Source organism: Lytechinus variegatus, chromosome 3 (genome assembly GCF_018143015.1).
Source record: "Lytechinus variegatus isolate NC3 chromosome 3, Lvar_3.0, whole genome shotgun sequence".
Lineage (NCBI taxonomy): Eukaryota > Metazoa > Echinodermata > Echinoidea > Temnopleuroida > Toxopneustidae > Lytechinus > Lytechinus variegatus.
The window spans coordinates 37085362-37113248 of NC_054742.1; the positions used below are offsets into that span (position 1 = coordinate 37085362).

The following is a 27887-nucleotide window of genomic DNA, read 5'->3' on the forward strand; positions in this document are numbered from 1 at the left end:
GGCTTCCATATTTCTAAGTGTTTTCCCCCAGAGTGATGTATTTTTTTATTTGGCAGCCATTTCAAAAGTGTATAGTTTTTTTTTGAGACGCACTGTATATGCATGTATACTTCCAAGTTGTTACAGTCCGTTTTTCATTTGTTTGAATAGAATGAAAATTTCTACACCTAAAATATTCTATGTTTCATTATACATGAAGTTTTGATTATCAAAATCATAAATATATCTTCCTTTTATCAGATGAAAATGCTTGTAAGAAGTTGGTAGATTCATTGAAGACTGGTCACAGTAAGATTTGTCCTTGGCAGAGCAATCCTTCACCAGGTACTTATGACGTTGATGGTCATTTCAATTTTAATGGATTTGATAAGTCCACTGTATATGTAAATGATTAATGTAAACATTAAAACTCATTGGTAATAATATCCAATGCCTTTGGAAACACACGTTAATGTTACATGCACCATACAAGAACTGTTCTTATTATTTAATATAACCTTAGAAACAAACATGCATTTTTATAGCAGGCTGTGAGACTCAAAGGCACATTCATTACTATACTATGTATATGTCTGTATAGTAATTATACATGCTCAATTATGAACAACTATAAAACTTGATAAAAGATGTAGCCAATAGTGAATGTGTATGCAAGTCACATGTTCATGGTTTAATTCTTTGCAGCCTCCCATCTGTTAATTTTTTTGTGCTGCTCTGCATTTTTGGTACATCATTTTCCCATAGCACATAAGACTATGTCACCATCTGGAATATGTGTCTATTCAAAGGAAAGGCATGCTGCCAGTGCTTACTCTGGGGTGCATATTAGAAACACTTGTGATGTCATGAAAGAAAGCAGGTGTAACCTCTTATTAGAATATCCTTTCCACTACAAATCATACTGCCAACCGCTTTCAGAAAACAAATTACGCATGTTTATAATTTATGATAGTGCTGCAGGCACCTCAGATATTTGCAGTAACATGCGAAAGTACTACATGCACAATGTGCTATGACACACTCATAAATGTGCATTATTTATATATTAATGTGTGAAAGCCGCACAAAAATTGATTTAGGCCAAAGATTTCAAATAACTGTGAATTCAGGCCACTCGTTTTACTTTTTTGTATGTATACAGTGATACCTTAAATTTGAGTATGAAAATACATTTTCTATTTCTTTGGATGTTTCAGCTTCATTTCTTGAGGTGAATTTAGTGAGCAGTCAGAATGCAGTGAATGATTTTCTTCACAGAGTAGCATCCATCAGATGTTTTGGAACCTCTGTTCCTGCTGTTGATTTATCATGTCTCCAACAGGTTTGTTGGTTTGGAATCTATTTTATACTCTTTATTCTTGTCCAATTTCTTGTTCTTTTCTTTTAATTTAGAGATTCTTTTTGAAATTAAAGAGAAATGCCAGTAGTTGCAGTAAACACTGATTTCATGAGAAAGTCTGTAAAACCAGGCTTAATTGTCAGAATATCATCGAGGATCTAGATCTAATATAAACTGAACTTTGTGAAATCTTGAAATCTACGCTGAAAAACGTTCACACTGAAGATCACCAACACAGATAGGCACACGTGGGACAGTGTATTATTATTGCTGGAATAAAGACCCGACGGAAGTGACCGAATCCGCGCTTATTTTGCTTATTTCTCAGCAATTACACAATTTCTCCCAGAATCCATTGGCACATATTTTTTATTCATACAAACAGACACTTGGGTGGTCATTATATTAGATTCTGTAAAAAGTCATTTTGAGGTCGTTACCAAAACTGGAATTTATCTTTAACACAAAAAAAGAGATAATTTCAAATCATATTAATTGATAATTGAAGCTTGAAGGACTAGTCCACCCCAACAAAAATTAATTTGAATAAAAAAAAATCTAACAAGTATACATGTGAGCATATTGCAGTTCATAAGTTGGGTATGCAAAAAGGGTGATGGATGAACAAATATCAACTCAGTGTCATGGATAACTTGTTGCTACATCACAGCCCCTTGGCAATATTTGTTCTGTAAGATCTCATTTTGAAGCTAGAACTATAGGCGGAATATATTACTACCGGTATTTGTTTTTAATTTCATTGTATGAAATGTCTAATTTTCTCCTTATTGTCCTGTGAAACAAAGCATTATTCCTCCCTGAACATGTCAAATTACTATAGCTTTAACATTTCATGATTCAGTCAAGTTGATCTTTATTGTCTAATCTGTTAAAATTAATATACATGTGTTATTCAAACAAAATAAAAAAACGAAATTGTGAGTAAGGGACGTCATCGACTCTCTCATTTACATGTCACTGAGTTGTGCATATAACTGTTTTGTGAAAAATTAGCAAAACTTTTGTGTCATAACTTTCTTGTTTTAACTTTGATTTTGATGAAATTTTTATCATTACTCTCGTTGATTTTTCTCTATTTCTTCGAATCAACATTTTTCTGGGTTGGACTTGACCTGTAAGCAATCATCTCATTGCTCCCTTATCCGATATCCCCATTAATCTCCCCTTTTCTGGTAAATGTTCTTATTCATTTTAAGATGTATGAAGGTTCATCGATGTACAAACATTTAAATTATCTCATTCTGATTCTGAAAGTATTCTAAACAAACATCTTATGTAGGAGTGTACCATTTATATTCATTTGTGTAAATCTTGTTTAACACATCATGTTATTATATTCTTACCAGTAAACTGCTTTGGAATTTTTCCTTCACATATATGCATATTTATTTTTCAACTTTACTCATTTTCCTATTTGGTAACACTTTGGTCACAGGTTGATGAGAATGAAGATGCATTATCTAGGATCGTATCAGGGGTTTTAGGGGAAGAGCCAACATGTGATTATAAAGAGAGGATAGAGTCTGTCTGTTTCATGGCTGCATGTGGCTGGTCTCGGAGGTTAGTAGAGCACATTGGAAAAGGAACCTTCCATTATTGGAAAACATGCTTATGGCTTATTTTACCTGTCTGCCAAAAAGCATGAATGTTTGTACATTAACAATCAAATATTATTATACAGTGCGTCCCAGAAAAAACGAAACCGAGATTTAGCGATGATTTATCATAACTTAATCATAAATAAAATAGACAAATGACCTATCAATGTAAAGCTTAGAATCTCCTCTTTCATCAAGTATTACTTAGATTATTCCTCATTCACGCATGAGTGAGTAAAAACAATTCAAAGAGAGGATGCCAAAAACTCACTTGGCGGGGGGTATCTGAATTTCAAAAAGGAAAATAACATGACTAAAAAGTTCAATATCTGCTCTTTTCTTTGATACCTTAATCACAGAAATGGTTGAGAATTAAAAAAGTTATGATCCCTCGAAACAATGCTTATATTTCCCTAATTTCATTAAATAAACTTGTTTTCACCGGTTTCCCACAGAAGCTATCGCAGGGTAACAAAAGACTTCATGCATGGCTGATCGTCAACAAAACGGAGTGTCGAGTGAGTTTGAACGCTAGCCTGTAAAACCTCTTCATTTTCTGAAATTATTGAAATTCAAGCCTTATTTCAAATAATCAGAACTTTGTTATTTCTTGACCATTTTCTGTAATTGAGGTATCAAATTAAAGAGCAGATATTGAACCTTTTTAAAAAGTGGTTTTCTTTTTAAAACACAGATACGGCCCGCTAAGTGACCTTTTGGTATCCCCTTTTCAAATTATTTTTGCTCACTCATGCGTGAATGAGAAATAATCTAAGTAATACCAGATGAAAGAGGAGATTCTAAGCTTTACATTGATAGGTCATTTGTCTTTTTTATTTATGATTAAGTTATAATAAATCATCGCTAAATCTCGGTTTCGTTTTTTCTGGGACGCACTGTATAGCATGAGCTGAACTCTTACTGTAATCAAGAAATACATTTTCCGAAGATATTGAGTAATGCTTCAGATAGTTGGATACAACATGAAGAATAAAGGATCAATAATGAAATTTTGAAGTATAAATGAAAATTATTCAAATAATTTCAGTCTGAAAATAGTGGATAAAAAATATCAGTCAACAAAAAATAGATTAAAATTATGAGAAGCTTCTGGTAAGAACTTGTAATACAAATTCTGAATACATGTGAGTATGCAAGCCTGCCTTCAATGATTATTAAAAACAAATTGATTTATTCTATACGATGGTATACATAAGGTAATACATTAAAATGATTTCAAATTAAGTTAATGGATTTAAAAGACCTTTACTCTACCATTCAAGCTATCATTTAACAAAAAGCTCAACCATGAATTGGATGTCTTGCTAAATGCCCATGTGCTTTAAGGCCACCATACACCTTATGATTGGTCTGCGACCCAATTTAGAATAAAATGTAGTAGAATTAATGCTAATATTGAGACATGAAATATCTTACTTTGTAATATTCAGAGTCATCATAAAATTACCTTTGATCAAATCTGTGACTATGCTATCATCCTTATTCCAATAAAAGCAAATTTAATATCTAGTTATAATGACGTCATGGCAGTCGTACAATTGGCTACTACCTTTTTGGAATTAATTTTGGCTTTTACTCAAAAATAAAGGCTTACAATCATCCAAAATTGTTATATTTGTATTCTTACAGCTAATTTGAACCTCAAATTAAAAGATACTTTTTATTCACATTTACATAAAATGAGAAAAATGTGATTTGTTCCAAAATTGGATCGTGGACCAGTCGTAAAGTGTGCAGAAGCCTTTAGTGATACCTTTTGATACAAAATGCCCTTTTATAAACAAGTCAAAATACTTTGTGAATTATTATGAAAATTCAGGAGGTATTTTAATAGAAGTCGTTATGATATATATATATTTTTTTGGTAAATATTGTTGTAAGCTTTATTCAAACATTGACAATTCTTTTTTTTTCAATCCATTAGGTATTTAGTATTAGATGACCTGATCAAGATAGTGCATTCTTGGCAATGAATTAAGGACTCCTTGAGTATTTTTTTTTTTTCAATTAAGCTGATGCTGTCCAAAGTGGTTCTGTCACTTTGTGGATTTACGTTGGATATATAGTATTATTGAATATATGTGTAATGTTCTTGTAGTAATAATATCAGTAATAATATGCTATTTGTTAGGCACCACATCTATCATCTATCTGGTATGAGATGCACAAGGTGCACAAGTGAAGGGGAGGGCAAACAAAATTACACGTAACAGAAAATCATTGATAAATTGAGTTATAGAGGTAAGCTTTTAGCTTAATCTTAAATGTGTCGAGGCACTTGCTATCTCAGATCTCTTGTGGAAGCGAATTCCATAGTGAATGCCCTTTCCCCCACTTTGTTTACATTTTGGAACTGTAAGAAGACCAGCGTCACTAAAGGGTAATGCGTAAATGACATCAAAATTGTAAAAATCTTGTATGTAAAGTTACAGTGTGTATCTACCTAATAGTGATATGCTTGTATGGTATCAATTTATTGCAGTTCTCCTGAAGGCTCCCAAAGCCCAACAATGTCATGTCAATACTGTAGGCGGAATGTTGGTCTCTGGAATTTTACACCTTATGAACAGAATGCAAAGACGGTGACCGAAGATGATTCAGAACCCACAGCAAAAAGATTAAAGGTTGGTAAAATTGACTGAATGGATCCTGTCATACAAAGGCTTGTTGTGGATTTTTGGTCAGTTGATGATTATCTCATGTATCTCTTAAAGGGAAATAAAAGCTTTGGAACAAGTAGGCTTGTGTTGAAACAGAAAAATTAAAGAATAAGAACAAAAAGTTTGAGAAAAATCAGACAAAAAATGAGAAAGTTATGAGCATTTGAATATTGTAATCACTAATGCCATCAAGATCCTCCCATTGGCAATGCTACAATGATGTGTGATGTCACTTGTGAACAACTTTCCCTTTGATGGGCTATAAAATACCCTCAAAATGTATCTTTTGCTTTTTCTTATGGTGATACAAACTCTTTATCCACAATGCATTCTTTAGAAATCTGTATTACATGCTCTCCTATAGAAAGAACACATGATCTACTGATAGATGTGATAAAAGAGGCAGTTTAAGTGAAATATATACTAAAATAATGGGGAGAGTTGTTCACAAGTGACATCACACATCTTTGTTGCATTGCCAGTGTGAGGATCTCCATAGCATTAGTGATCACAATATTCAAATGCTCATAACTTTCTCATTTGTCAAATTTTTTCAAACTTTCGTTGATCTGTTTCTTTGATTTTTCTGTTTTCTTACAAGCTATCTTGTTCCAAAGTTTTCATTCTCCTTTAATTACACAATTGAAAAGAGTCTTAAAATTGTGATTGATCTACAACAATGATATATTAAGGATAATGCATGTTTTTCAAAATTAAGCATTTTCAAATAAAAATCAGAGTTCATTAACCTTAAACCTAAAAGACTGGGCTAACATTTATATGTTATAGTACTTTATCCCCTTTTGCCAATGATATGGGAGTGGGACTGGTGTGTCAGAGACCAAATCTTTTGATTCAAATTAAATGTGTGTGGGATCTGTTTGATATCAGAAAGTGCAGAATTATGTATTAGCTCTTCCTTTACAACAGTTCATGAATATACAGGTGACTCTGCCAAAGTCATCTGTTTGACTTGGAAAATGTTTATAACACATGTTAATTCTGGTCTGCAATATTGCTTCAAGTTAGGCAATTAGTTGACGTGTGGAAGATGGACTTATGCAGGGTCTGCTCAGTAATTCAACATTTGAGTTCATTTCCTTTCTATATCTCAGGTTGACAAGGGACTGTTCAATCCTATAGAAGAGCATAGGAGCTGGTGTCCATGGATCAAACCAACATCTTCCACCCAAAAAGTTAAGTCATTACCTCAAGATAAGAACCAGGATGATGAGAGGCCAGTCAGACCAGCATGGCATGAACTTCTTGTCTTGTTGCATCAAAGATCAAGTCCTGACAAACAAGGTCTTCTCACCAATAAACAAGTGGTATGTACTGGATTTAATAAGGTTTCTGTTGACCTCTTGATTGTTCTGGTAATAGTTCTTGCAGGAACAAATCTAGGATATTATAAAATTGTGCCACAAAGAGTAGACTTGTTTCTAATAAGTAATAAAAAGAAGAAAGCTTGAAATGACACAATTTACTCCCCCAAAGATATCTATCAGGCCTGTGAGTGGGGTTTCAAAAAAATAGCTGAAAAAAGCTGAAAATTTACCTTACTATTTACTTCTCGTCTTTTGCATTTTAGAGGTTTCTTGCTTAACATGGTGCACTTGAATGTCTGTATGCGCTCTTTTGAAAGTTGCCAGCTTCAGTTTGGTTTTGGAAGAAACAGAGGACTTTTTCTTCAACCCTATGCAGTCTTTATGTTCTTTGTTACTCTTCTTTGCCATTTCTTTTGCTGCAGAGTGTGTGAGATATGCAGTTCTCATGTTTTTAGTGAGATTTGGATTTACACGTTTGTCACCAAAGTATTGTATGGCTGTCTTTCCACTTGCATGCAACTCATAATTCAGTTTGAATCAGTGAAAAGCTTGCTATCTGCAAGCTTGATTTTTGCTTTGTCATTACTGTCTGCATAATGCTAAATGACAACTCAACAGCAGGTCCATGGAAACAACTGAGTACAGCAAAAGCCATCTTGGACAAGTTAGGATATTTTTGTGCACAACCACTCTGAAATTGTACAATATCAGTAGCATCTTCCAGATCAGATTTGTCAAATTGGTATCTGCGTGCCTCTATATGATACTGTTCGTTGCTTGTATCATTGTTAAGTACATTGGTTATCAGTGTTGGCAATTTCAAGAGGTGTTTCAATGTAAGTGTGTGTCCCCTGCACCTTGGGTCTATGGCAGAAATGGATCTTTACAGTGAGTTATTCACTGGCATTTTTCTTTGTAGGCACTGTGCACACTTCACATAGCCCGCTTTCAGTTTCACAATTATTTCTTTTGCAAGTGAGGCTGGCAACTTCTTGTGTATGTACTTGGCAAGGAAGATTGTGGCATCTGGAAGGTGATTTGTTGGTTCCTCTACTTTGAGCTCAATAAGTGTCCTTGCAGTTGCATCTTTCAGTTTTTCTGAATTAATGAAACATGCCAAGAAGTCTTGGAGCAATTCAGTCTCTTTATCATTCAGAAGATGAACCATGGGTTTCTCACCCTGGAAGAGCATCACATATTTCTTCAGTAGAGGGAGCACAGAAACAAACACATGAATGATCACCTTTGTTTTTGGTCCTGTGTGAAAGATTTTCTGCACAATGTACTTCACTCTCTGCAAGCCCTCTTTAGTCATTCTTTTTTTTATTTTTTCTTTCATCATTTTCTGCACTTTCTTGATAGCATCCTGTGTTGGTTTATCTACATTGTGTATCTTGTAAATGTCCTGAAGAACTGAGAGGTATGTTGAATGATCAGAGTCAGACAGAAATGAGTAATAAAATTCTACATATGCATCCCATAAGCGATCTGTATCAACACAGACATCATATACTGCATATACTGATAACCACCTGTGACTAACATAATTTTCTGGGGTGGTACCTTGAATAACCAGTGCTTCACAGATCAGTTTCAGAGCTTGTTTCTTGTCTGGGCTCCACTTGAAGTCATTGTACAATTTTGTCAACAAGCTTTCAACCTCCTTTTCAAATGGTTCACAGAAAGATTTTGCTGCATTATGTGCATGATGGCATGAGTCTCCATCATCAATATCAAGCATATGATGTGCCTTGTGCTTGCGGATCAATGTTTCAAGTCCAGATTTGCTACCCCTCATGATGTTACAGCTGTCCATAAGAATGGAGATTAAATTTTCCCATGGTAATTTCAGTTTATCAAACATGTTGCAAATTTAATTGAACAGAGTCTGGCTATCGACTTTCACTACTGAGAATGATGACAGGTGCTTGATGACAACTCTCTTCTCTTGGCTTGAATAATAGCAAACTAAAACAGAGACAACACGCATATTAGTGTCACTGGTGCATTCATCAATGTTCAATGAAAAATAAGAACTTTGGAGATCTTCAACTAATTGTTCTTCAAAAGTTTTACCAAGTCCATGGGTCATCTTATAGGAAGCTGACGTTCTGTCTATAGATAAGGCGTCCAATGCAGCCTTGTCTTTGGCCAAGGATTTACTTAAGTCTATTATATCTGGCACTATCGAATAAGACAAAGACTTCTCAGCTTGAAAAGCAAGTACTTTCGCTTCAGCATGTGCCACTCTATCGGGCAGAGACACGCATGGTTCAGGTATGGAGCTTGGATTTGCTTCATCTGCACTGTTTTTGCAGTGAGGATGAATGCCATATGCCACCCGTGATGTCTCTGGAGATTTGACACCTGCAGGTATTAGATTTGGAAATATGAAATTCATATTGGAATTTTTGTAAGGAATGAAAATCTAAGACTCTAATGCCCTATATTTGCAAGCATAATCACACAACACCCATCAGTGCAGTCTCATTCCATTAATTCAAGTGTCTTTTTCAAGTTTTTCCACATTTCCACATTTATTTTGGGGGTAAAAATCCTTTCATGTACCTCCCATGTGTCAGTAAATAGAATAACAATTTGCCAATAACATCCTGAAATATTTCAACATGTAAGCATGTGCATCAGTCAGAGTGGCACAATCCTTGACCTTTACTAGATCTATAGACAATCTTAGTGTGATGAATAAAATAAAATGAACTGAAATAGATACTGTCACAAATCTAAGGAATCAAAACATGTCTCTGTATTTTTAGGCTATGAATAATCAATTTCATGAGCTCAATTTCATGTTAAATCATGATCTGGACGACTAAGAATTTTAACTTTTTTAAGACTGCATGATCTTAACTTTATAACTTCAATCACTGCTTAGTTTACAACTTTACAATTACATCATGTTTATTGTTGTTGCTTACCAGGAAGCATTGTGTTGGTTTTCCTCAGTTTTAGAAGATTCAGATGGGCGCCAAGGGTCACATGCATCCATTTACCTAGACTTGTTTTCCAGCCGTTTTGGATAAAATAGCAGAATTTTGACTTAGAAAAAAGCAGAAATGGAACACAGGAAAAAAGCGGAAATTGAAATCGGTCTTAAAAATGAAATTACCGGATTTCCGCTAAATAGCGGAGATTTCACAGGCCTGATCTACAGGTAATGGCCATTAAAAAAAAAATTATTTTCCGGAAACCTGATTGACCATAACTAATCTTTCATGTTTTTATTCAAATTTAGAGTGAAAAAATGTGCTCACCAACTCTAAATTTTTGCATTGTTTACTGCTGAATGACACTGTAGATCATGTGTCCAAATAACAATATTGTCAATCTCCACTTGTCATGTATTGTTTGATGGTGACAAAACATTTGCTCCTACAACAATTGCTGCAGGCTTAATTTTGTCTAGGGTTAGGGATGCAATAGGGTCTTAAGTTAGGTTTTAGGTTAGGGTAGGGTATAGTGTTAACCCAAGGTTGAAATAGGTCTTTCGATTAGTGTGTGGAGTTTAGAGCGGAGCAATTGTCTCCCGAGCAAATGTCATGGAACCCGTTTGAGTGCATGCATTTTTAAAAAATCTTATTGACCCACTTTAATGCCCATGTATTCAAATATCTTGGTTAATCTGTCCTGATTTAAGTGTTGAATTATTCTTAGTACATTGTAGTAGGTTTTATATGTCACATTTTACTCTCCAATTATTTTTGCCAAGAGGACATTTCAGCATTTTAAGAAATGGTTTCCTGTCTGGTACCTGTTTGCTTCACCTACATGCAAATGAAATGCCCAAAGGATTTGTCATTTAGCTCATCATTCAGCGTCAGCTGTTTCTTTCGGTTTTATATTACATGTAGTTTCATATCTTACATTCTGCTTATTTATGCAATTTTACTCTGATGAGTGCATGTTGAAAAGCTTTTGTATGACTGTGTTTAATGTTATTTTCCAAAAGAAATAAGTGGAAACATGTTTATCATTCTGTTGCTCTTGACAGGTATAAAGGTTGTTGTTTTTTCTAGTGAGATTATTTTTCAGTTAATGATCTTTGATTATTCATTTTCTTTCACTTCCAGACACCACCCAGCCAAGCATGGAAAGCAGTAAGGAGAATAACAAACTTCTGGCAGAGTCGGAATGCTGTCAATAAGACTTAAGTTCAAACTAAGCTACTTATGTACAATTATGGAGCAATCAATGTACCTTTCATTTGTATCTCCAATTTAAGTACGAAATATGTCATAAACACAAAATAATTACATATGGCTTGATAGAGTATGTTCTCACAAATAATTTGATACCATTGCTTAGTAAACACTTTTTAGTGTTAATTCTCATGCTAATTTCATTGAAAATGGATTTGCAAATATGTTTACTAACTCATGTTAAGTTTTTGACATTGGCATCTAGATTCATTCATTGCAGTCATGCCTTACTTTTGTGCAAATCAAAATTTACATCACTGCAAAAATACCTCCTGATTATCCAAGCATGAAGACATACCACATAAATATGGTATTAAATTATTTTTGAGAAAATACTCTTTCCAGTCATATATAACGATTATGTGTTTCTGACATATTCTTTCCCTGAATTGGGGATTTGTGAGGTGTCAAGTTTTTTTTCTCACAGTAGTTCACTTGGTCAAGATCAAAGGCTATTTTACATTAATAGACTTTGATAGAAATCCATGTTTTTTAAATTGTTGCAAAAGTATCAAATGTAGTTTGATGAAATTACAATGAGATAGGTATCAAATAAACCAAATGACTTAAAAGGATCCTAAAACCAAAGGAGAAAATCAATCTGAGGAGAAAGAGTAAAATGAGAGAAATTTGATTTTGAAATAAGAGCATTGTGATAATTTTAAAAAGTCAAATTGAATATTCTTGATGTTTAGCTTCTTTAGGATCATCAAATTGGCAAACCTGCTTCAAAATGGCTGGTTTTGTGGACAAAATTCCATTTGTTTGTAGACAAATTTTCCTCATTTTCTTTCAAATCACATTTGCCTCCTGAGCATGACATATATCATGGATAAATACAATTCACATCACCTTCGACACGGTCTGAAGGATATTAATGAGGAATATGTGAAATAAAAGGGAAACTTGTGCACAAAAAAAATGGATGGTTGCCCACATAATCAGCCAGTTTGAAACATGATTGCTAATGATTTGATGTTCCTATCAAAGCTAAACCACAAGACTTTTCAAAGTTCCATAACGCTCTCATTTCATGATCAGTTTCCATGAAACATGTTTTAAATTACTTCTCTCATTTTACTCTTTCCAATGAGATTGATATCTCCATGCGATTTCATATCTTCTAAATGTAGTCATTGTTTCTAATGCAAGTCCATCCATTCATTTTGTTAAATCTTACGTAAAGTAATGTGTGTCAACACTGTCAAGTAGGCCTATATGTTACAAGTGTATATTCCTGTTCTCAAATGAAAATTTTATCAATTTTCATGCTTTAAATTCAGGCAAGAACACATTTCTTTATAGCATTAACAGGGAATCTTGACAGGATCAACAAACTATTCCAGGGCCAATTAGAAGAGTGTTTGTATCAGTCAAAAGGACATCCATTGGCTTAGATTATTATTCAAATTGTGAATTTCAAGAAATAAAAAATGTTTGATGAATCAATGTCAAAAGTCAACACTGCGGCTACATTAAATTGCATTCTATAGTACAGGCAAGACCGCAAGGAGCATTCTGCTTGTTTATTTTTTTTTTAATACACAAATTAGCTGGTCATTCTATTTATGTTTTTTTTCCCCTTTGTGTTCCATGTTAACCTTTTATTCCTCTAGGAATTACAAATTCAATCCTCTTTCCACACATGTTATATGCATTGTGTTTTCTTCAGTTTACTTTTGCATAAACACAAATATGACATGAATATTGAATAATGAATATTAAGTAAGTTGTGATGATAAAAATAAGATATGTTCGGTTATTCCTCCTTGGTGACAGTGCAGTGACATTTTTTTATCAAAGTTACACTCCAAATTGCATACATTTTGGATCCCTTTTTTATGAGCCCTGTAATAAATTAAACCAATTTTGTCTCTCTGATTTGTTAACTTCGCTTGATTGTTAGTAATGGTGTAAATTTTGCTGAAGTCACCCCCAGCACAATTTCAGTTCACTGACATTACTAATTTGTAATAATGAATGACTGTAAATTTGTTATGTCCTATATGATGTGATGGTAGCACAGTGCAGCAACACATGACTAGCAAGCAGGAGTACCCACTTGACAGTTATTTTTTATTTTTATTATTGAGACTTACAATGTCTTTGATCACACTTATACTGGAAAAGAACTGTGCTGCTATTGCAACCTTCCTTTTTATTCCAAACCTTTGTATGTGGATGAAGTCTTACATTTCAGGAAAGGTGCAAAACCAGCAGTGTGTAAGGCTCTGTTTTATCTTGATAATTTTAAACCAACTGCTAAATCTGGAGATTGGAAGTAATCTTTATTTTTTATTTATTAGATAAATAATAGTTGTTTTGTGTTGGAACATGTCCTGTACATGTGAATATAAAGTGCCTGCAGCTTTTTGCAATGTTATACGTTCACTGACTGACAGTGGTTTTTAGACACACACATGGAGTGGGGCATTACTTTAATGTCAATGTTATAATACCAATGGCTATTATTCAAATATTCAATGTTTATGAGTGCAATCGTTCTGAATTATACATGTGCAAGTTTCAACTTTAACGATTTAATTCATTGCGCTCAGTAAATAAGGTGAAATAGGCATATAGCCTAAATGCACAATACTGTCCGAGGTCATGTGCGTTTGTGGGATTTTGCTGTTCGTTTTCAATATTTTTCCTCCCTTTTCATAGATTATTGCATATTTTTGCTAAACTCGGATGCGTTTCACAACACAAGTAGCAAATATTCTTATTCGTGCAACAGTGTGTGAGATTTCGCATTCTGTGAAAGAAAGAGACACTCTATTCAACTCGACTAACGTCTCGTTGAGTAGAGCATCTTTCTTTCACCTCATGCGAAATCTCACACCATCGCACTTATACCTATTCGCTATTTGTATAATTTAGAGCATTAGATGTTTATGTTAGAATCTTCGAGTATCACTTGTTGAGACAACAAAAGATTAGAGGCTGATACACCATCAGATTGGAGATCTAGCTGAAGAACTGCAATGACCACTGAAGAATCCTGGGCCGCAGGAATAACAGTTACCTGTAGATTGAGACCTCCCAAGTTGAAGAGATAGATCCACGCTAGTACTAGGCCTGGTCTGGTTCTCTTGTGGTTCCATGACATTTTCTTGCATCCCATAGGCTTGTCTGGTACTCACTTTCTTCTTCTCTGTACTTGTGGTGGTATAGTGTTTTAGGGAAGACTCTGACTTGTGACCTGTGACAGCCATTATGTTGTGACTTTTGAAGCCCGCTTAAGCCCTAAAGATGTGGTTGAAGTATTTCTGTGTACATCCTGCAGCCTTGGCGATCAAATCATTTTTTTCCTTATCGTATTTATCCCAAGTTGAATGTTATTGTACCACGGTCCTTCTGGAGCCTTAGATTTGGGTCTATCCGGGGTTCAAATGGCTCTTGTATGCAAATACTGATGTCACTGGTCACTTGGGAGAGTTCTTAATTTCATACATACGGCCGCCAATTCCTCTTCTACATTTTCTCTTCTTGATTTAAAGTGCCCCAGCATTCAAAGTAACGAAGACCGTTTTCATTGGTGTTGAGAAGTCAGTGCTCTTTTGTCATTTCTCGGAGAGAGTCATGTCCTCTCTGCCTGAAATTAGTTATGATGTCGTAGAATACTTTGTTTTGAAGCCCCAATGGAGTACTTACACCAACTGCGTTAGACTCTAAATCTTTTTCATGTCTTCACTATAAACAGAGGTCCCAGGGAGGGGGGCACTCACATATATTGGTGGCAATGGGAAGTGCTGCGTTGATGACCCCCTTTTTCAGACCTAATTTTCTATTCCCTAGATACTCCAAATTACAAAATTTCTGTTCAGAAGCCACCCGCACTGCTCACGAGATCCCCTGTTACGAAAAATTTCAGTTCCCCAGCCCAGCCTAAATTGTCCAGCGCAAGCACCACAAAGCAATAGCTCCACGCATGGCCTTATATTCCCTCTATATCACGCCGCTAGCATGGCTGGCGCCCACACGCAGCACAGCGCTAGCACTACAATCATAGCGCACACCTTGTACCGCAAGCCCATTCTGTTGACCCTGTTTTTCACACCGCCCAGTGTATTTTTAGTTCCCAAGACCTTGTATTTTACCCTTGTGGTCAGTTCCTTAGACTCCCATTTCAGGGTTTCGGGAGGCACACCCCATCAAAATATAGTTTGAGTGCCCCCCCCCCCTTGTGCTATACGAAGCATTTACCTTCCTTCTTGAGTTTCACCATCATAGGTTTGAAGTTTTTTGGTGTTCCAGGAATTAGTCAGGCTTTAAGATGTCCATGTCTCCAACTGAAAATTTGCTGGAGTCCATATCTGATTTGGTATCATGGATTTTTGTGTATACAAAGTGCCATCATCTCGCCTTGACCCAGCAAAGAAACAACTGAGGAATTGGTCTAGACCTGGATCTCCTAGCTCCTCAACGTCGATGTACACTTTCCAAATGCTTCCAATTGACCCATGGCATATTTGATCACCTTAGTGTTCGCTGCTTCACTGTCAGCAATTCGTTTAGATCCTCATCAGAATCGAAAACGAAAGTTTGGGGTAGCCAAAAACTAGCCATGATCCATTCCTACTATAGATCTAGGTCTAGTTAATGAGATCTAAACTAAGGCCTACTATAGTGAGCGCATCTAGGAAGCTGTATACCCTGGGAATTATTAGCTTAGCAACGTATGTACGCACATTGTGTTTAGCTTAGCAACATACGTATATGTGCAGTATACTCGCATACAGTCGTCGGTCGAGATGCGAACAAGTGAATACATTATATGCTTGTATGCAGCTACCCGTAATACACTTAAAGTGTAAGGGTCCAAGGGTTTAGTGTGCCCTGGGATCTTGCACTTCTAGCTCATTTAATTGAGCATGCAATTGTTGACTATTGCTCGGCTTTCATGTCTTAGCATGCTATAGCTGAATCCTCTAAATGTCATGTGACATGCATTCATCCAATCAGCTGCCAGGGATCTGTGTATATGTGGTAGAAAATATTATATTCAATCAGTCAGTATAGAATACTGTTTGCTTACTGTTCCTAACACTGCATTTTTTTTTACAATCATTAAAACATAATATGATTAGAAGAAATGATCACAGATTCTGTACATTCCACTGTGTAGAATGAGTTTTTTGTAAAACTTGGAGACTTATTAGCTGATAATAACATGTAAACTGTGCAAAATGATTCCTGTCTTTTGTACGTGTATATATGTTTGTATCATTTGTATCTTATGCGATTTCATTCACCTAGAATGGAAATCAATAAAACAATTCCTCTATGCCATTCAGAAGTGAGAGAATGTAGACTCATCTTTGTCTTGTGAAGATTCTTGTCTTTAGCTTTCATTGGAAGTTGATTGTGATTTGAAGGTGCCAGAAACAAAGAACAAAGAAAGAAAAAACTTCCTGTGACATAAATGTCCTAGTGGTAATTAGTACTAAGCCAATAATGATGTTGTGTCATATTGAATCACATATACAGTGCGTCCCAGAATAAACGAAACCAAGATTTAGTGATCATTTATCATAACTTAATCATAAATAAAATAGACAATGTCCTATCAATTTAAAGCTTAGAATCTCCTCTTTCATCTGATATTACTTAGATTATTTCTCATTCATGCATGAGTGAGCAAATACAATTTGAAGAAAGGATATCAAAAACTCATTTGGCGGGGGGTATCTGGGTTTCAAAAAGAAAACAACATTTTTGAAAAGTTCAATATCTGCTCCTTAATTTGATACCTAAATTACAGAAAATGGTCACGAACTAAAGTTCTGGTCATTTGAAATAAGGCTTGAATTTCAATAATTTCATAAAATGAAGAGGTTCTCCAGGCTGGCTTTCAAACTCACTCGACACTCTGTTTTGTTGACGATCAGCCATGCATTAAATCTTTTGTTCACCATGCAGAGCTTCTGTAGGAAACCGGTGAAAACAAGTTTATCTCATGAATATATGGAAATACAAGCCTTATTTCAAATGACCAGAACTTTTTTATTTATTGACCATTTTCTGTAATTTAAGTACCAAATTAAAGAGCAGATATTGAACTCTTCAGAAATGTGGTTTTCTTTTTGAAATCCAGATACCCCCCGCCAAATGAGTTTTTGGTATCCTTTCTTCAAATTGTTTTTGCTCACTCATGCGTGAATAAGAAATCACCTAAGTAATATCAGATGAAAGAGGAGATTCTAAGCTTTAAATTGGTAGGTCATTTGTCTATTCTATTTATGATAAAGTTATAAATGATTGCTAAATCTCGGTTTCGTTTATTCTGGGACGCACTGTATTTCTGTACCTGATTCTGGTAATTTCTTATCATAAATAATAAGTTTTTGACTTTTGGGCCATATCTGAGGCGAGGAGAAATATAGAGAATATACATCTAAATAACCTAACCCTAGTGCTGGGCCCTAGTGTTTGTAATACTCCATAGGCTCGTCTCTATCAGCCCAACTATCCCTTGTACATTTTATACAGTGAATTATCCTAAGTAGATCATATTCAAAATCATTTGTAATGGAGATTTGATTAGCTTAATGCTTCAGGGGTTTCATCTCAAGATAACCATCACTGGCTCAACTTTTTATATATCCCCAAAGAGTGAGGCATACAATGAATTATCCGTCTGATTGGCTTGAGACAGTTCATTCAATGGACCAATATGGTCATGTGCTATTTGAATGATGAGCAAAAATTGCTCCTTAATCCAAGGTCACATTCCATGCCAAGGGTGAATTTACCTCTCATTTGGTTGGAGATGATGGGGTTTCTTGAAACTCACAATTTTGATGATGATCTGATCAAGCTAGAATGTCAACATTGATCAAACTCCGCTAATGGAGAGCCACATTATTTGATGGTCAACACCTACATATGTTCTGCAAATTTACATTAAAAAGTAACTTTTTTAAGCTCCTGATCAAAGTAAGGGTAACTGCATGTTTTTTTTTCTTTGGTATCCAACCGCTTCTCAAGAATGGATTGGGCTAAAATTTCAGGACTGATTTTTTTTGTGTGTGTTCTTATATACAAAATCACTAAATTTTTAAGATAAGAGTTCAGAAGGCCCTGTTCAAAGGAAAAAAAGCACTGTTGAGAGAAGGCCCTGTTGAAATCTCTGGTAAATAAACAAAAACAAAAATAAGCAAAACTCTGTTACAAATAAGTAAAAATTGCGATGAGGAATCAGGGATGATCATCATTGGGTATAGACAACTTAAAGGAAAAGTCCACCCCAACAAAAAGTTGATTTGAATAAAAAGAGAAAAATCCAAGCATAACACTGAAAATTTCATCAAAATCGGATGTAAAAGAAAGTTATGACATTTTAAAGTTTCGCTTAATTTCACAAAACAGTTATATGCACATTTCGGTCGGTATGGAAATTGGCAGACTGATGATGTCACCCACTCACTATTTCATTTGTATTTTATCATATGAAATATGAAATATTCTAATTTTCTCCTCGTCAAGTGAAACAAAGTTTCATTTCTCCATGAATATGTGGAATTAGTACTCTTTAATACTATATGGTTCAGTCAAGTTGGTCCTTATTGTCAAATGTATAAAAAAAATGAAATATTGCATGATTCAAACAATAAAAAACAAAAGAAATAGTGAGTGATGGACATCATGGACTGACTCACCTAGTTGTGCATATCACTGTTTTGTGAAAAATAAGCAAAACTTTGAAATGTCATAACTTTCTTATTTTACATCCGATTTTGATGAAATTTTCACCACTATGCCAGTTTGATTTTTCTCTATTCATTCAAGTCAGCATTTGCCTGGGGTGGACTTGACCTTTAACAGGAGACACCTGGCCCACCTTCCCTATAGTTACACAGCCAAGACCATTCTCAGTCTTCGTTTTTCCTCTCCTTTCTCCTCTCCATCTTCCTTTTTTTTTTACTGTACTTCTCACTGGATGGTGGACTGTTGAATATAGTTCATGGATGTTATGAGCTATAAAGAGCATAGGCGGCGGAAGCGGGGGGACGTGTCCCCCCCTAAATTTGAATTTTTTTTTTTTTTTTTTTTTTTTTTTGCTTGTCAATTTATTTTCCTATGCGCCCCCCTATAATTTTTAGGTTGAGAACCTTTTTTTTTTCTTTTTAAATTTTTTTTCTTGGGTTGTCCCCTCCTAAAATTTTTGGCTTCCGCCGCCAATGATAAAGAGCCCGGGTTGATAAAAGTATAACTTGAAACAAAACTTTCCAAATTGAGCTACTGTTTATAAAGGGCTGGATCTCGTCAATCAGTTCTGTTTTTCATTTTTCCCTGAACACTTCTGAAAACAAAAGCGCATGCAAGTTGCAAAGTGATGTCTCGCCTACAATAATACAACATTTAGTTTAATAAAAGGATCTCCGAAACAGCTGATCCTTGTTGATCGGTTGTTTACCTAATTTGCATATTATGCAATATCTCGATCCCCTGCGTTCATGACATATTCACCCGGTCATGAAGCTCATGAGCTTGAATCATTTCCCGAAACAGGTAAGATGTCGTTCGGATAAACAAGCATGTAAAGTTGACACCTGAAAAGGGGTAATATTAATAGCTCATACCAGTGAATCATGTATTATGGAAGTTATTTTAGATCAATTCTTGCGTTTGAATGACTTTAAAATAGAATGACTGTGATAATAAAAGGGACATTTAAGTTTTTTGGTATTGATCAATCAATTAATAGGTCTGTTTACCCCTATCATAAATGGAAGAGATCACTTCTGTCATTGTTTTGGTTCGTTCGGCAAAGTTCGGTTTTTCTGCGAGTTGCTGTGGGCGGTCTGTTGTAGAAATCAGCTGTGTTTTCATTACAGATAACAACCCAGAATTTGCCTTTTCCAAGATGTCCTCACCACCGCCGAATAAGAGAAGAATAGATGCAGACATAATGAAATTGTATCCTTTTCTATTCAATGAATTGTAATATTATTTGTCATTGATTTATGATATGTTATCTGACCGTCGTTCGTACTTCACGCGAAGTCGCAACAGCAACGTAAGCAGAGGAACCAAAATGAGTTTGGTGTGTGGTGTGTGTATATATGTATACAGTATATAGCCGTGTGTTGTGCTTTGACAAATAAAGCTTTTTGGTCATCGATCAAAAAGGAAATTGTGCATTGCTTGTTGAATGTTGTGAATGTGTCATCATACACAGGCACAAGGCCCTACCATTTCTGTGTTCTGATTTTTTTCTCATGAAGGGGGGCCCGGCCCCGGGCATGTAGCGCCAGGCCGGCCAGTCATGTCAGCCAATGACCGAGCACCTTTTTCATGCAATTTTGCTCGGCGATTTTGAGCAAATTTCAACATAAATTGTTCACAAATTTCATGGCATGGCAAGTCTCAGTTCAATATGTCACCACTTTTCCAAATATCAGGAATGGCTGTATTTCGGCTCTGATCACTACAGAGATATCATTTGAATTCTGAGTCAGGCATTGCTGTGCTTGGCTTCGCCGTATGGGCTGAAGTTAGTGATCAAAAAGATTCGCCTGCGGCAGTTATTTGCATGTTTTGGTCGCCAACTTCAGTCCATATATCAAAATTATGGCGAAGCAAAGCGATTTCTGACCGAGAATTCAGAGAAGCAGTGGGCATATTGACCTAAAAATGTGATTGAGGGACTTGTTACATGTACAGTATTACATTTGTGAACAATTTCTGTTGGAGAATTTTGTTCAAAGTCGGCCGGTGCAAAACTGCATAAGTGCCCCTTTTAGGCAATTAGCTGAAACATTAACATTCTCCAAAGCTAATTTCACTAAGCCTTCATTTCTTCTCTTCTGAGCCCAAATAAAGTGCAAATATTCCTTATTATTACCTGAAATAATGAGGCATTTTTGAGACAAGATATGAATTATTGATAATTTGTCTGTCTGATTAATAGACTCAACACAAAATATGTCACAGTGGACCAGCCAGGATTTAGTATTTTGACATGGGATGGTAATATTGATTTTCCTATTGTGCCTTAATACCGGGCCTTAATAGTAGATTATCAGTCCATAATATTTGTATTCCCATTTCATCAAACTGATGACGATGTGCCAGTCTTGTGTATGCATTAGGTGTATTTGCTTGCCATGCAAGATGTGCACCTACGCTAAGCCAGGATTACTTTATCTTGTTCATGAATAACCTGAATTTAGAATTACCAACAGGCAAACAAACCAACTGCTACAAATAATACCAGTACTAGCTTTATATATCATCAAACAGCTGTCCGTGGGGGGGGGGCAGTCAAATATATTGCTGTACACATGCCAGACCAAATTATTTCCAAACACCCCCTAAATAAGTTTTTCTCTTGTGTTCAAAATAACCCCCTAAACAAGTTTTTCGCAAGCTTCTTTTACACATTTTGGCCCCTAAACAAGTTGTTGCCAGAATATGATCCCTAAACAAATTTTCCTTTTCCCACGGTCATTGCTTACAATCGGGAAGAACCAGAACACTTCAGAAATGAGAAAAAAGCCCCGGGGAAAAAGTTTGGGGAAAAAACATACACTAAACATGTTTTGCTAGTCTTAAAGCTTTGAAAAAAAAAAAGTAGGCTTACCCTAAATACTTTTGACCCTTCGAGTGACAATTGACCAGTCATTCAAAACCACCTTGTTTGATACCCTTAATGACCAATGTTGCAGCCTGATATTGCCCTGTCAAGACATGGGCAATATAAGACTACTTTGGGAAAAGTGCACATGTACAGTATTTCCCTCAAAGCCAGTCAATATGGCCAGCTGCCATTAAATAACTGCCAGAACAAGTGAATATATTCAAGTTTCTTGTTCTTATTTTCAAAATTCACTATTGTCTAGGTTGAATTTCAATGGAAACGCTTTTTTCTTCATATCCATTCACTTAGCACTTATGGGGCAAATGCAGAATATCCCACCGCTGTAGAAAGAGGTGGGGCTCAATTCATTGGTTTTGATAAAGAAAGTCTCTATATTATATAAATAGTGTACAATCTATTGTACAATATACTGGATTATATGTACGACAAATATAAAATTATCCCGAGTGCAGGTTTATTTCACCGAGGCCGAAGGGCTGAGGTGAAATAGGCTTGCACGAGGGATAATTTTATATTTGGAGTTCATATAGTCCAGTAATATTGTATGATAGAACGTTCACTATTTATTATAGTAAATAGATCCCTTAATCTAAGCCCCCATCATGGATTTTGCCATCCAAAAATCGAAAGTTATATTGTACATATGTACAATATAACTTTTTGAAGGGAGGTCACGTGGTACAAATCCAGCCAATCACAGCTCGTATTTTACTACCACTATTTACTATTAAAATATATTAGATAGCCAAGCCCGATTGGTCAATTGCGCGTCACGTGATATCATCGAAATCAGTGTATTTTCCCAGCCGGTCCACCTTTGATGAAAATATTGACCAACTGGTCCATGTATATATTTTTCTATGTGTATGGCGCCCTCTTGTGGATTAGATGTTACCAACTACACGGAAAGAAAATGTGTGGGACTGAAGTAGCGATCGTTAGTAATCGATCAACACTCGATATCAATTGGTATCAATCATTAATATTACAAAACAAAAAAAATCGAACCGGACTGTGAAATCAAAATGAGTCCGACGACGACAACTAGGTTTAGGAGGCAACTGCAAGTTAGGTTTACCGTTGGGGACTTAGGCCTTCTTCAGTTACTAAAATGGATCCTGACTATATTGTTTCACATTAGACAGGAATAACCGTCATTTCTGAAATTCTGTGGATTTATTTAACGATTTCTGGATTATCTTTGTACCGGTATTGGTGAGTGGAGCCAACGTTTTTTTAGCAGAAAATTTCTAGGTTTAACTTTATAACATGTAAGGCCTAACCCCTGACGTTAGATCTAACGTTTATAGGCTAGAGTCTAAAAGTAAGAGAAATCTAAAGTTAAATTTTGCTAACAAGTAACAACAACGTAAGACGATAGATCTAACGTTAGTGCTAACGAGTAATTTAGTTAGCTTAATTTGGTCCGGGACAACCAACATCTAACGTTAGGCCTACAGCCGCAACCTCAGTCCTCATTGTGAGTTAGTCTGACTTAACGTTAGAACTCTACTCTCGATCTAGATATAGATCTAACGTTAGGTCTAGACTTCTAGACCTGACAGATCATATTTTATCTCATCCCCAGTTAGGCCATAGGGCAGGTCTAAATCGAAATCTGCACCTGATCATGGACTAACATGCATTCTCGGTCTGCCTTGGGTCTTGGACCTGGACTGGATTCTATCTTAGATCTAGGGCTTGGCCTAAACAAAGTTGATTTGATTAGAAAAAGGTAATTCACTGCGTTTCAGTCTATACCAGTTCGATCAATCACTGTGACTATCATAAACAACAGGCTGCACGCATCGTTAGGCCTAAATTTATCTTCATCATAATTTAGGCTATCTAATATAACAGATATTGACTGATGGGATGTGTAAAAAAAACATTCTTTGGACCGCCTAAAGGATTAATATTTTCCCTCGTGATCATATTTTCCCTCAGCGCTGCGTGCTTCGGGAAAATATAAATCCGGCGGTCCAAAGAATGCTTATATTACACACCCCATCAGTCAATATCTGTATAGTATTAGTATTAAACTTATAATTTTCACCATTTTGACTTGGGTATTGCGAACATTATTTATGTGGTTTTCACACATCTTTGATTATATACAGTCGCACAGATAGGCGTATGCATTGACAAGGGTCACTGCACATCACACCATACTAGGCCATACTACTGAGCCGAGGCATGCTACTTAATGAATAATGCCTTTTTTGAGCTTCTGATTGCTTTTCTTTAGAAAGAGCATGAATTAGATATTAATGACATCCTCTGCTTGAAACGCTGCATTGCTGACTATCGTAAAGTTGCTGAACAGGCTTTGATGGCTACCACTGTATTAGTGTAGAAATAAATGTTTATTTAAACAGAAAACCCACTTTGAATTATACTAAGTACAAAATAACTCTTTAAGCAATTTCACCATTTTCTTGGTGCAGTTAAGTTCCTAGGATTAAGCATACATATAGAAAGCTATCATCAGATAGTTTGCCCACAAAAAACAAAATCAAGCTTGCTACTTCACATTCCCTAGAATAGAGCATGATATTCCCTTTCCTTTTATGTTACTGCATTTACAAGAATATATTGCTTGCTTTATGATATAATATGATTTATAAAATATAATACCACAGCATTGTGTTTAAGCATGTGAATGCAGTTGGAAAATTCTTCATCCATTGGAAAGAACTCTAATGTTGGTGCCACCTGTGTATTGGAGAGTCAAAAGCTTTAAAACTAATACATATCTATAAAAAGAGAAGGGTCACAACCTCTGCACATTAAAACTAATTGCATGTGCCGCTCCCCAGCAAGAAACTGGTCAACTTCAAATTAAAGAATCTTCAATTGAAATTTTTGAACATGTTGTGGTCACATGAACTAAATATATTTGCCATAGATTGCTTCTTTTTACATGAATAGAGGGACTTGCAAAAAACTTCACCAAAACTTTCTAGAATTTCATTTTGCATGTTCAAATCCATGAAATTGCAACTTGTTTTCCATATTTCCTTGAATTTGTTTAGGTTTAGTTGCAAATTATCATGAAAATGATGAATATTCACCTCTTTCTTGACTCTGAAAGATGTTTTTTGATGTTTAAAAAAAATCTTCATCAAAAGTTGCTCAAATTTAACTTTTCACGTATTTAAATTCATGAAATGGCCATCTATTTTCCATAATTCCTTGAAATTGATTTGATTGCTGTAGTTGTAAACTATCAAGAAAATATAATAGTCACCTCTTTCTTGACTCCCCAGGGGGGGCCACTTACATTGACGAGTGGATACCATGCACGAAAAAAAAAACGCGCAAAAAAAAACGCGTGAAAAGGATGTCTTTTTCAAGGTAGGGCACGTTACGTACATAACGTGATAAGAGTGTAAAAACACAAAAATACTGATAAAAGGGTATCTATTTCGCTAGGAAAGCTACATGTTTAGGGTCAAATTTGCGGGGATGATAAAACAAAATTAAAATGTTTTATAAAGGATGTCCTTTTTGCCCCAACACTACGCGTTTAGATTCCAATTTGCGCGAGATGTGAAAGTTGGGGTCATACTTAACCAAATGAAGGTAAAACCGACGACCGACGGACCCGTGACATAATTGCTGTACTTGTTTAGGGGTTCATTTCAGGGAATACTTGCCAAGAGTATCGTTTTGTTTCCAATACTTGTTAAGGGTAGGGTTTCACATTATTGTTAAGGGGTGCATTTTCAGAATATGGAAAATACATGACTAGGGTGCTTTTTGAGACCCCATGGTCGCGCATGGTATCCAATCGTCAATGGAAGTGGCCCCCCTGGGCTTGACTCTAAAAGAATATGATATCTTTTAAATTATACTCGGTCAGTATTGTAGCCCCAAATGTAGACTTTCATGCATTCTACATGTGGGACTACATCATTTGCCAAATGTAACATAAAAAAAATCAGAGTCAAAGAAGAAATATTCTTTAATTTCAGTAGTTTCTAACTAAATCAAAGCAATTTCAAGGAAATATATGAAAAATAGATGGCCATTTCATGAATATATAGATGTAAAATTTTAAATTTTAGTAGCTTTTTGGGAAGGTTTTTTTTTCTATTGATTTTGTCAATTTTACCCATACCGTAAGTAACGGTGTATTAACCGCACCCGTGTATTAACCGCACCCCCAACTTTGGACTAAAAAAAAAAAAAAAAAAAAAATCTTACATTTACATGCATATTTGAGGTACGAAGAAACAAAATCTAAGATTTTAAGATTTCAAAGTATCCAAAGAGATTACCGGTATGCGGAAATCTGCTGTTCTTTATCAATTCATCTACAAATGTTAGAAAGAAAGAACAATCCCGACAATATTGGCAACTTACACACTCACTCACCTCACAGTCACAATGTACACGCACACACACAGCACTGCTATTACATTGCAAACTACGATACAGTACCAGTCATGCCAGTACATCAAATTATGATGTGTCTTTCCCAGCGTAGGAGGAAGAAACATTCACATTTCTTGCATCACAACCTCACTACCATTTTCAGAAATTTAATGTCTTAGCATGAATTTTGGATATGGGAATACAGGAAGGTTCAAGAAACAAAGAAATTGACATTTTTTCCAGTTGTTTTTTACGGCTTCATGCCGTCTCCCTCGTGCGTGGTTTACATGGTATCTTATGAAAAGCAAACAGGAAGGAAAAAAAAGCTGGCGCGAAACGGGACTTTGAATAGCGCCAGCTTAAGTCGCACTATAACCACATTACAACGCAATCTCTAAGCTCACTCAACTCTCGCTCATCGGTGACAAAATATTACAGAGTAAGCTTGGCATCTCTTTTAAATTAGCCAGGGAACTTCACTACTTTGAATCGAGAATAAAGTCAAAATTAGTGTCATGAAGGTGGGTGCGTTTGTTATGGACAACATTTAATTAAGATCGTAATAATCGCTTCCCATTACCCGCGGCTCATACCCCTCTAAACGACATTGCCTGGGCGGCTACGCCCGGCCACTCGATGTGTTGTGAACTGGCAGACATTGTACATGTACGGGAAGGGTTACGGCTGGCCGGCTCAGACCCGTCACCGTGTATAAACCGCACCCCCGACTTTTGCTTCTATCCCGCCGAGAAAAAGGTGCGGTTAATACACCGTTACGGTACTTGATTTTGAAAAAAAAATTAAAAAGGATAAGTGACAAAAAAATCTTGTCAGTCAATCGAGAACAATCAAACAATTTTTTTTGCCTAAGGGTAATCAAGTATCACCAGGGTCCAAGGATGTGTTTAGGAATGTGCCTGATTAGTACCATCCTGCTTTAAGCCCATGTAATGAGCCGATGGCAAGATAATGTGTATTAAACAGGTGTTTCAACAATGCCCTTCAATTGTTTCAAGAAACAGACTTTTTAATTTTGCGACAGATTTTGGGAGCAGAAAGATAAAGTCAGATTCTAACTTGGCTTGTCCAGTTCTTAGTGATGCATTAATTAGTACATTTTGTGGGCATAACAGGTATCAGCAAACAGAAATATTGTGCATAGGTTATACCCTTTTCATAAACCTATCCTCCAGTTAGCCGCCTAAGAGTAATGCGGATAATTCAATAAAAATTGCGTTCACAAACTCTGAAAATAAGCCGCATTATTTTTACGAGCGCTCGTCCTGAAAAAGGCGGATAATCGTCATGACAACTGGACATGCCCCTTCCGATGCGGTTGTGTTGGAAAAGGGTGACCTTGTGACCATGGCAATTATCCGCATTATTTGGAAATGCGTTCATAAACTCAAAATCTTGTCCCGATGCTGCTATTATGCGGATAATAGCAGCATCAAAATAATGCGGATTACTCTTGTCCTCCTCCAATTTTACGACCAAATTATGCTGCTATTAGCCGCATAATTGGGTTTATGAAAGGGGTTCCAGAGTGGTTTGGTAGGAACTGTGTGCACAAGGTAACTTTGGAATGGTTTAACCTACGAGGCGCAGCTGAGTGGGTTTAGACCGTAATGGCCAAAGTTACTGTGTGCACACAGTTCCATTGACCCACAAAAGAAACCCATGCATTATCTGTTTTATAGAATGGAGAAATTTC

At 35.8% G+C, this 27887-nt stretch overlaps 3 protein-coding genes across 3 annotated transcripts in view; 2 read left to right on the plus strand and 1 right to left on the minus strand.

The window, feature by feature from the left end:
* Positions 1-16481, plus strand: part of LOC121410919 (NIPA-like protein) — a 31548-nt gene extending 15067 nt beyond the window's left edge. The window contains exons 4-9 of the mRNA XM_041603307.1: positions 241-324; positions 1197-1321; positions 2796-2920; positions 5462-5603; positions 6755-6967; positions 11056-16481. Coding sequence (XP_041459241.1) covers positions 241-324; positions 1197-1321; positions 2796-2920; positions 5462-5603; positions 6755-6967; positions 11056-11136 — 770 coding nt within the window. The 3' untranslated portion in view covers positions 11137-16481. The remainder of the gene's footprint in view (positions 1-240; positions 325-1196; positions 1322-2795; positions 2921-5461; positions 5604-6754; positions 6968-11055) is intronic.
* Positions 6975-10062, minus strand: LOC121410920. Its single transcript, XM_041603308.1, has one exon. The coding sequence runs from the start codon at positions 8829-8831 to the stop codon at positions 7851-7853; it is 981 nt and encodes a 326-aa protein (XP_041459242.1). The 5' UTR covers positions 8832-10062; the 3' UTR covers positions 6975-7850.
* Positions 16482-19680: 3199 nt separating the features above from the next.
* Positions 19681-27887, plus strand: part of LOC121410922 (ubiquitin-conjugating enzyme E2 H-like) — a 47790-nt gene continuing 39583 nt past the window's right edge. Inside the window, exon 1 of the mRNA XM_041603309.1 lies at positions 19681-20109. Coding sequence (XP_041459243.1) covers positions 19919-20109 — 191 coding nt within the window. The 5' untranslated portion in view covers positions 19681-19918. The remainder of the gene's footprint in view (positions 20110-27887) is intronic.

Bases quoted from the DNA above. Each gene is read 5' to 3' on its own strand.
- LOC121410920 (XM_041603308.1), bottom strand. From the start codon at position 8,831: ATGTTTGATAAACTGAAATTACCATGGGAAAATTTAATCTCCATTCTT.